We start from the raw sequence: 10,838 nt of genomic DNA on the forward strand, positions 1-10,838 counted from the left end.
GGCTGTGTAAACACTCCAGCTGCTTCAGCATTGATTAGGACGAGCCCAAGGTGAGGCTGACACTGCTTCCACCGCTCCTGGCAGAATTAACCCCAAATTCCCTTCCTGCAGACTTAGCCTGTTTTCCCTCCCTGGTTTGATCTCCTCCCTTTCCCTGCCCGCATCTCCACATCCCCGTGTCCCTGTCGTTTTGTTTTTCTGACAACACTGTGTATTAAATCACTTTTACGGGAATCTTAATCTCAAGGTCTGCTTCTAGGAGAGGTAGTACATTTACGTTTGGTAATAATATTAGTGTTATTTTAATGTAAATATAGGTATAGTATAATAATGCAAAAAAGTAATTACATATATTAGGGACCAACGTGTTCAAGATAAGAGAAAAAATGTAAGAGAATAAAATCAAGGAAGTTCTAAAAAATCTAACTGTAACTCAATTTGAAGTAGAAATACCAGAATTTATCATTTTTTTCTTGAAAAATACTTTCTTTTCAAGTTCTTCCACTGTAAAGTCCTGGCAGCATGAGACAGCCTGAGGATTTATGTATCATGCTGTGCTTTTTATAGAAGAAATGACACAGTATCCGAGATTTACTTTATTATTTTTATTTTTTTAAGATTTACTTTAAAATACTACAGAAAACAACTGCTATGTATATGGAAACGCAAATGGTTAAATATTGATAACCGTTGAAGCTGGTTAATGGGTACAGGTTTTTATATAAGACTGTTCTAACTTTTTATATGCTTGAAAACTTCCATAATGAAATGTTAAATTGAAAAAACTTAATTAAAAAAAACACCACACAGAATTCTGATGTAGGATCCAGAAGTGATTTCAAAGTGCATTTGGGGGCAGCAAACAGCAAGCTGGCTTCCTCCGGGATAATCAGTGCCCAGAGCCCGACGTTGATGCCAGTTGGGGAGTGTTTATTTAAAACACAAATGGGGACAACTGCTGACCTGGGATTTTCAGTCACTAAAAGGGCCCTTGACCCAGAAAATGCCAGGAATTGCCAGCCTGGTGCCAAACTACAAACATTCCGGAGAATCCAGAATGAAGGTCAGCAAAACCTGAACCTCTGAAGAAGGAAAATCCAACTGATACAGACATCCAAGTCTGTTGGGCAAAAACAGCGGAAGGTTTTCATCATTTCTTTGGAGAGAATAAAACTGGTTCAATTTATAGAACATCTAGGCAGTGCCAAGCACTTACTAGGAACTTTAAAAGCACAATCAACACACACAAAAAAATGCTTAAGTAGGTAAGACTCTGTCAATGGTGCAGACTCTGATTTAAAGGCTTAGATGTGCCTATGCCATCCGTAGGTCACCTTTGAAGAGTTCCGAGGCTCACAGGCTCACAGGCATTGCTGAAGAAAGATGGCAGGACCAAGAGAGCTTACAGTCAGTCACTGCGGAAGCCAGGAAGGAAGTCGCACCTCTGGGCGGACATGCACTAAAAAAAAATATGTGTCTCTCTGAGTAGCTTGAGTGGCAGATAGATGTGACCTGAGAGAGAGAGAGAGAGAGAGAGAGAGAGAGAGAGAGAGAGAGAGAGAGAGAGAGAGAGAAAGAGAGAGAGAGAGGAGGGAAAGGGAGGCTCTCAGTGCCAGCAGAAAGGTCCTGGAAGCACTCAGTGGGTAGGTTGGAGCTCCTGGCAAGCAGGGAAAAAGACTGGGGGTGTCTGCCCATCGTGGTCATGGAATTACTGGCCTTGGGATTGTTTCAAGACTCACTCAACCTCCTCCCCTGAAGATCCAAGGTGAGGGTGAAAGGGAAGTTAAAGATTAATTTTTAACATTGACATAATGGAGGTGAAAGGATTCGGTGAAGGATTTACAGGACTAAAATTAGTGATTCCAGGCATTCAGTATTTCTTAAAAGCCGAGAGGAAAATCTTTACAGGGGAGGAAGAAAGCAGTTTTCTGCCCCGAATCAGGTCAGTCTTACCCTTATATGCCACTCATTCATTGAGATTCGGTCAGTGATAGGGGCCCTCTATGTCAGAGACTTCATCAGAGGGCTTTGGCAATGTGGGGAGATTGGGGGGTTGAGAATCTATTTTCACAGGTTTTGCACAAGGGAAAGCAACAAGAACACATTTTTAGGGACGAGTGTGAGGTGGACAAGGAAAGAGAAGTGTGTGTTGCGTGGCATATGGTTCTTGTGAATCTGTGAGTGGTGTGCTGTGTTTGTGCTGTATGTGAATGCTGTGTGTGGTGCTGAGGTGTTTATGGTGTGTGTGTTTGTGGTGTGTGTGTGTGTGTGTGTGTGTGTGTGTGGTACTGAGGTGAGTGTGCGGTTTGTGTCTTAAGGTAAACAGCATCCCCAAATGTTCCAATATGTGATAACTGTGGTTGATAAACAGCTCATTTAAAACTGAGTTGCAAATTCAACCTGAGGACTTTTAGGCATCTCCTGAGCATCTGGTGTCATGTAAGCTGATGGGGTCAGATGTCAAGGCATAGACAGGTGCTCCTGGGGTGGGCGGGCTGGGGCGCAGGCACTGCATGGCATATGTGCAGAGTGAGCACCTCCTCCGGGCCCCAACATGAATAAGCAGAGCTCGCAGCTGTAATTGAGATACAAGAAAAATGCAGGACATTATTTACGTTCCTTCCTCTGTGACATTCTTCCTTCCCTTTTGAACATCCACGTGTCTGACCTTTAGCACTCTCCTTCTGCCTGGAAAACTGTTAAGCTCCTACCTGCAGTGAGGTCCCTGCATCCTCGATTGTTCGATAAAGCCTATTTCACTTTCACTCCAAGGGATCTCTTCGCTGCATGTAGAATGATGGGTTGGCAGAGCTTTTCGTTCGTTTCCTTCAGTTTTCAGGTTTTCTGTGCATTTTTAACCAACAAAAAATATCGTCAAATTTAAATGTCAAAGGAAGCGTGTGGTGAAGTGGCATGGGCACTGGCGTGAGTGACAAGCAAGTTTCCTTTGGTGCACGTTTGACATCGGAGCAGATGCTGGGGGGCCGGGCTGTTCCTCCCGCCTTATGCTGATGTCGTGTGTTTGGCACTTGCAGGGGCTGGAGAAAGGACCCTTCAGTCGGAAGGGAAGCAAGCGGACATCGGTGTGCAAATGGATGACCAGCTCCCTTCCAGGAAAGGTAGAAATCATTCTCTGTCTTCTCTCATAGGCTTCTTTTTCTCAAATATGACACCAAAGATTCCAGGTGAAAGGGTTCTTCCATAAAAATATATAAAGGGTCTTGAAAATGTTCAGGAAAGGAAGTGAAGAAACCAATCCTGCCATGGTGTCCATTAGAAAACCCTTAAATAAAAATGAGTTCATGAACTCCGGCTGCTCACACTTTGTTTTGATTCTTGTCCACTCTTCACTTGCTGGAGAAGATCACAGAGGGGCGCTGTACGTGTTCCATCTCCAGAAGGAGACAACAGACCCTCCTGGAAGTGAGGCCGGAAGAAAGTTCTGGAGTCACTGCATCCTTGGACAGCAGCCGTTGAATATTCACTGAACTTTTACTTAGACAAGCTGTTATCTTGAGCAAGACAGGGGAAGAACAGTAAAGAATTTCTTCTATTGGCTTAGAGTTATGTCTATGTCATGGGGGGCAATGGATTGTATACCTTTTCAATTTATAGAAAGGTTAGTGGTCTATTAAATTTTCTGTTTCTTCTTATATCAATTTGATATTTTTGTATTGTCCACTTCATCTAGGTTCAAATTTCTATATGAACATATAAAACATAAACATATAAAATTATACATTGGTCTATATCATTGATTTCTGCCCTTATGCTTAACATTTTCTTCCTTTTAGGTCCTTTGGGTTTGTTCCTGTATTAATTTTCCTAGTGTTCGAGCTCTCCTCTTTCCTGATAAATATATTTAGGGGTGTACACTTTGCTCTAATTTTCCATGAGTTTGGCACAACATCTGTCACTCAGTCAGAAGCACTTTAGAATCCCCCTCATGATTTCCTTTTTAACTCGACTTATTTAGAAGTAATTTTTGTTGAGATTCATCCAGATGGTTGAGTGTATCAGTGTTTCCCTCTTCTTTATTTCTGACTAATATCCATTGTATTAATATACCACAGTAAGTTCTTCCATCCCAAATGGTCAACTATTTTGAAAAAAGCTGCTATAAACATTGTGCTACAACTCTTTTTGTAGACATATGTTTTTATTTCTCTTGGGAAATTGCCATTTGTTGAAAAGACTTTACCTTCCTCCACTGAATTGCATTAGTACGTTTATTCAAAGGCACATGTGTACATCTGTTTCTGGACTCCCTACTTTCTTCTCCTGATGGAATTCATTTGTCCCTGCACCAACACTACACTGGTTACTCTACCTGAAAGCTATTGTACCTCATGTACAATGAATTTTGTAAATACCACTTTCTCTGCCATGTGCATATATAACTTTCTCAACCAGACCAAATGAGTTTGGAGAATAAAGCCATTTACTTGGGTGAAAGTCTGTTGTTACTTACAAGAGTAACCCAGGGTATGTTTAAATGATCCCTTTAAAATACGCATGCGCCAAAGTACTTGGAGGACTGGCTTAATTTTCTGGGACATTCTAGTTGGGATTATATTTTAGAGGAGTGTAGGATTGTCCTATCAGTTACACATCTTCCTATTGTATCATAAATTCTCAAAGGCCATTAAGCATGATACAATTTCAAATTAACATCTAGGGCTCCAAACTTCCGAGTGGCCCTTCCTAGAGTTAAAAGTATGTCTTACCTCAGCTGTGTTAACAGCAGACACTTTCTGTTTCCCTCACCAGCTCCAGGTTTTTGTTCTCTTCGCTATGGGTTATGCCTCCTCCTGCACTTCTGTAATGTTGTAATGATGTCACAGCGCATGTGTCTGAGCCTCACAATGGTAGCCATGGTGAACAGCACAGATCCACACCATCGGCCCAACACCTCCACAAAGGACCTCCTGGATAACATAAAGGTAGACCAAAAATATTATCCACGGCCATAAATTCAAAATCCTGTCTTGCTAACTAATTGGTGTAGAGATTGAACATTATCATAACTGATATGACAATAATAATTAGAGAAAAAGCTCAAGTCTTGCTCATCCTTGCCAGTGGTAACCTAAGTAAGTATGTCCCATAATTAAAGGATGCCTCAATATTTGTGAAGGGCTTTGATGTGTGAATTCTTCTATGTGAAGAAGAATAAAAACTAATAGTTAGCACCTCTTTAGAATTGAGAAGATTGGACGAGCAGGAAAGCTTTTTAAACCAGAGGTCAAAGTCAAGATGTAGCCTCTTTTCTATTTAAGTTTTTGAACGTGCAGTATATTTACACGTTGCATTACATTATAGTTGAAGACACCAATGTAATTACAGTAAAATGGAATCACACACAGAAAATGACAGTGTGAAGGAAGAAAGAAGTTCCCATGACGGAGAACGTTAGGAAGAGAGGGGACACTTTCCATGGGGTGACTTGAGAGGCCAGTTTCCCCACGTCTCTGAGTTTGCAGACTGACTGGTGTGTGTCCTCTTTCCTTTCAGAACCCCAGGTATAACTGGAGCCCCGAAATCCAGGGGGTCATCTTAAGTTCCATCACCTACGGTATGCTCATCATGAATATCCCCATTGGGTATTTGTCTGGAATATACTCCATCCGGAAAATGGTTAGCTGTGCCCTGGTCCTCAGCTCCCTGTCCAGCCTGCTCATCCCCCTGGCAGCGGATGCCGGAGAAATGCCACTCATCGCCTGCCGGGTAGCGCAGGGGCTGAGCCAGGTATCAGGACAGGGCCCAGACCGAGCAGCGTCTTAGTTCCTGGAGAGCCCAGAGAACCGATGTCCCAACTCTTCTCATTTCAGGGGACAGTGTCCATAGCTCAGCACGTGGTCTGGGTCAAGTGGGCCCCTCCCTTGGAACGAGGCCGACTTACCTCTCTGAGCGCATCAGGTAATGGCTTCAGGCCCACTGGCAGCTCCTGCACCATCGTGTCCCCAGAGCCGTAAGCAACATGTGTTTTGTACTGTCAAGGCTTTAGAACCCACCTGCTCCAGAACACTCACTCTAAAGGTGTGGGAACCATCCAGAATAGAGAAGAGCCTGCTTACCTCCAAAAACACAAAGAAGCACACACTTGACCCTTTCCTTCTGGCCAGCGCTGTGCTGCACAGATTATTTCACTAGCGATGGGTGTTTGCCACCATGAGACGTGGCACCTCTCCTCTGAGGCACCCACATTCATGCGGGGGTTCTCTGTCCCTCTGACTAGGACTTATGCTGGGACCCTTCATTGCCCTGATTGCCACTGGATTCATCTGTCAGGCCCTGGGCTGGCCCTTCGTCTTCTATATTTTTGGTGAGTTTCCATGAAATCCCAGTCATTATTCAGAATTTAAGAAACAAAATTAAAAACAGAACATAATAACATATATGAAGTTGATGAGATTAAAAATTACGACATATTGAAAACATGAAGGAAAAAGAAGTCATTATTGATTTCCTGCTGATGCCGGTGGGGACTCAGGCCACCCGGGCTGAGAAGGTTCTTGGCTTCAATTAGGAAAGAATTCAAACATGAGCTGGTCTAAAGTTTAAAGTGAAATCAAGTTTATTTAGCAGAGAGTAAGTAAGAAAACAAAGGCCACCCATAGACGGGGTCACCCTCTATAATTCTAGTGGAAGAGAGAGCCCTTCTATCCCTTGGACTAGGGTTTATCTGTGTCTTTAGTTTTCATGTAAAACCTGTCGGTTTGGGGAAAAGGAGAACAGAACAGCGATGGTAAGTTTATCTTTAACTTCTGTAAGATGCAGGAATAGGGGCAGGTTTGTCTTTAACTTTTGTGAGGCACGACCTGCATCTTGTTTGCAGTGGGCGTAACTACAGGGGTGGCCATAATGGGCTCTCTTTGCTCAGTAGCCTTTGGATGGTCTGTTCCATGTCACTGATTAACATCTGCCCGAGTTCTGTGTCCTGGAGCACGCAGGCGGCAGGCTTGAAACCCAACCTCTTAGCGCCTTCTGCAAAAATAGCTCCCATGCCCCTTCCGCATGTTATTGTCATGAGCATGAGCTCAGAACGAGACTTGTACATAACTGTCAGGCAGGCGCTATAGACCCTCACCTCTTCTATGAAACTCTTGGGGGAAGGTGATCAGAACAAATCAAAGGTAATGTGACAAGTGTCCTACTCACACTTAACACATCCAGTGAGGAACATGGTCTCATAATCAAACCCGTTCGCTTCTGATGTAGTGAGCCATGAACTTCCCACAAATTGGAATAAATAAAAGCCATAAAGGATCAGGGTTTGCAGGTGAACGGCTCAGTGTGTGACGTTTCCATGTTTGGGTGAGTTTCCACCCACGGTCTTGCCCCAGGCCACACAGTCTCAGAACTGGCCCTGCCTCCAAGCCCGTCAGCTGAGTGGCAGTTCTGAGATCCACGTGTGACCTGCTCTCCATCTCGACGACATCACCGTGTCCCCTGGTTCCCTGCCTCTGAGACCCGATGGAACCTCCGTGCTCAGCCCTTGCCTTCTCTCCTCTCTCTCTTCTGGTCATTCCTTCTGGCCTTTCTTCAAAGCTTTGCCCCAGGCTCCCCCTGGGGCCATTTTCTGCCCCAGACAGTATGATTTTTGCTGAGTGTGAACAGAACCAGGTGCCTCTGGGCAGGTAAGTCAGCCTTTCTGAGCATCAGTTTTCTCATTTTAAGAGCTGAAGGGCATCATCTGAACTTTCTAAATGAAGTGCCCCATAGAAACGTATGTGTTTATAAGGTACTCACTTCTGCCCATTTACATTTGCCTTGGGATGGGGTTCTCAGGTCACAGAATGAGGTGGAAATTGTATATTGTCAAAATAGCCTTTTAATGTTGTGAAAATCTAAGATGGTACGATGGCACCAGCTTTCCCCATGGTCTGATCCCATTACCTGTCACCCTCACCCATCCTACCCTCCCCTGGCTGCCTCCCCAGTCACACCGGGGTCTTGGTACCTCCTGCTCTCTCTGCAGTGAGAGGCGGGGGGTGTGTGTGTGACCCACACCCATGTCCCAGCTTCCCCTGAGCATGGCACCCCTTACCTCCCCCGCCCATCACTTCTCTCCATAGCTCATCACTGGCACTTAACACATTTTACTTATGTACTTTTTATTATCTGTCTTTCTCATCCGCTAGAAAGTAAATCCTATGAAGGCAGGGATTTCAGGGCTTTCTCTGTGTGTTGTTCGCTGCTGTCTCCCCAGCACCTAGAATCGTGCGTGGTACCTAATGGACAATTAATCAGCATTTGGCAAATGAATGAACACATTTCTGGAAGACCGACTGGTGAACGCTACATACGCCCTGTGCTAACAGAGGATTCCCTGTGATCCGGTCGTTGAGATGAGAAACTCAAAAACAAAAAATAATGGAGCTTGGCAAAGGCCCAGCCCTCAGAGCCGGGTGATGGTCAAGCCTCATGGGGGCCCAGCTGTGCTCTCCTCTCATGGAAGAACACAGGAAGCCTGTGGCGATGCGGGCCTAGGGGGGAGGCCAGTTGTCGTGAGCAGAAGGATGCAGCGGCTCAGTGGGCCAGCAGAACAGGCCAGAGGACTCACCGCCTTTTCTGTAAACTTCTTTCTGTAGGGAGAGGCAGCTGTGCATACAGAGAGGACTGTCAGAAATGTGAGCCTTGCTGCAGAGTTTCTAAAGAGGAAGAGGTGGCCCAGGTCTTCGTATCGATCATGAAAAGTGCCCACTGGGGAGAGACTCCCTACAGACAGAAGCAGCTCCGACGCTAACGTCTGCTTCTTTATAGGTGCTTGTGGCTGTGCCCTGGGTCTTCTGTGGTTCGTTCTATTTTATGATGATCCAAAGGACCATCCATGCATAAGCATCGATGAGAAGGAATTTATTACCTCCTCCCTCATGGACCAGGTGAAATGCACACATATCACTTTGGGATCTCCCAGGTCCCGTGCGAATGACACATGCTCTGGCCGGTCCTCAGGTGCTAACGACTGATGGGTTCCTTCCTAGGTCAGCTCGAGTGGACAGCCTCTGCCCATCAAGGCCATATTCAAGTCCCTTCCAGTCTGGGCGACTTCCCTTGGTTGTTTTGCCTTTTCCTGGACAAACCATATCCTGTTTTTGTACTCGCCAACGTTCATCAGCTCCAAGCTTCATGTGAATGTGACAGAGGTAGGCTACCTTCTATTCTCCTTCTGGCTTTATGAGAGGTCGCTCCTTTCTCTGGGCCTCGTGACTCCAGTTGTAGCTTTCCCACCCCACGCTGTGTCGCTGAAGCTCTTCACCTGGAGGCTCCGTTTCCAACTTTCATGTCAGCATTGGTTGCCTAGAACGAAAGGCGTAGACTGGCACCCCCACAATGCGCACACACACACACACCCTTCCCGTTCCCACAGACCCTGCCTCACAGTCGCTGTACCGTCGCCCTTGGGTATTACTTAAGGCTCAACACCATCATTGCCTAAAGGGATCAGGATCTTTCCCTGAAAGTCACTTAGCTGAGCCCTGTCACCCTACCCGGCTCGCACCAATCCTTACCCGGGGAAAGGAAATGAGTCCTGGGGTGTGAACCCCAGGAAAGGACTGGCACTCCCACTGCTTGTCTGACTCAGAGAATCACTGATGCCTGGAACCTTCTGTTGTCTGAGGCCATAATAACCAGGAAAAACAGTTCTTTAGCAATGGAGTCTGGGCTTGCCACTTTGGAGCATTCTGTAATGAGCCTCCAGGAATGGAGCCCAGGGGCCAGGATGACAGTGAGGTCATTTAAGCTTTCTTGGACCCAAGTTTATCTCCCATGAGACCATGGGGTTGTTGCAAGGATAAACAGGCTGGTCCCGAGAAAGCACCATAGGAAGGATTGTAATTATTACCATTATCATCTCTATCATGTCCCCAGAGCCAGGTTTTCCCATTCAGAAAACTACATAGATTGTGACAACTGTTTCTGATCCCAAACCTACTTTTTCTTCTTCTTTTGTGTAGTGTGTGCCTGGCAGTCATTTGGAGGTTATATGTTGATGGCTTCCTGTATGACAGTTCAAATTTTAGGTGCTGAATTTCAGCATAGGGATTACTCTGTGTACCATGCTCACTGTCACGATAACCTTTCCTCCTCAGAATGGGGTGCTGTCAGCCCTCCCCTATCTGTTCTCCTGGCTCCTTAGTATCTTAGCGGGTCACATGGCAGACCTCTTCCTGTCCAGGACTGCACTCCGTGTGATTACCATCCGGAAACTCTTCACCACGCTGGGTAAGAAACAGCCGGGACGTTGGAGCACTCTGAGGTGCTTCCCCCCACGTTCAGGCCACTCCTGACTGTGTTGTCTGAACCCCTCCCCAGGCCTTCTCCTGCCTGCCCTCTTTGGTATATGCCTGTGCCACCTGAGTTCCGGTTTCCACAGCACAATAATTTTCCTGATACTCGCTAGTGCAACAGCGGTCTTCTGTATAGTCGGACCACTTATAAACCCCTTGGATATCGCTCCCAGGTAGGATTTGAAAATCTCTTTCTTTTCTGTATCCAAGCTGTCAATGGTGTTTTAAGATGTCAACTATTTTGAAGTTCATGCCAGCTTGTCCAAAGCTCTGACACTGTGTAAAGTTTAGCTACTCCATTACTATTGCTATTGTATGAATGTTTGTATATCATTAATCCTCATGACAACCCATCGGTTAGTAATATTTATTTTATAGCTAAGGAAACTGAGGTTCAGATACTTAATGGTCAGCCTAAGTTCTTACCTCTGGTTTGGGATCTTACCTAGGATTTCAATCCAGATCTCTTTGGCAAAAAAAGCTTTTGTTCTTTTCACTATGTTTGTTTGTTTGTTTTGGTTTTGTTTTGTTTTTTTGTTTTTT

At 45.2% G+C, this 10,838-nt stretch overlaps 1 protein-coding gene across 2 annotated transcripts; it reads left to right on the plus strand.

The window, feature by feature from the left end:
* The first annotated feature begins 1,591 nt into the window (after positions 1-1,591).
* On the plus strand, positions 1,592-10,812 carry SLC17A1 (solute carrier family 17 member 1). Of its 2 annotated transcripts, none has more exons than XM_019633179.1 (10): positions 1,592-1,765; positions 3,036-3,119; positions 4,771-4,943; positions 5,515-5,748; positions 5,832-5,919; positions 6,239-6,325; positions 8,767-8,885; positions 8,988-9,149; positions 10,098-10,230; positions 10,321-10,812. In XM_019633179.1, the coding sequence occupies exons 2-10, from the start codon at positions 3,092-3,094 to the stop codon at positions 10,470-10,472; spliced, it is 1,176 nt and encodes a 391-aa protein (XP_019488724.1). In that variant the 5' UTR covers positions 1,592-1,765; positions 3,036-3,091; the 3' UTR covers positions 10,473-10,812. The 2 variants fall into 2 exon arrangements, with proteins under 2 accessions (XP_019488724.1, XP_019488723.1); XM_019633178.1 differs by lacking the exon at positions 1,592-1,765 and adding an exon at positions 1,799-1,942 and having other exon boundaries at positions 10,321-10,811.
* Positions 10,813-10,838: the final 26 nt, after the last annotated feature.

Source organism: Hipposideros armiger, unplaced genomic scaffold (assembly GCF_001890085.2).
Source record: "Hipposideros armiger isolate ML-2016 unplaced genomic scaffold, ASM189008v1 scaffold_1256, whole genome shotgun sequence".
NCBI classification, from domain to species: Eukaryota; Metazoa; Chordata; class Mammalia; order Chiroptera; family Hipposideridae; genus Hipposideros; species Hipposideros armiger.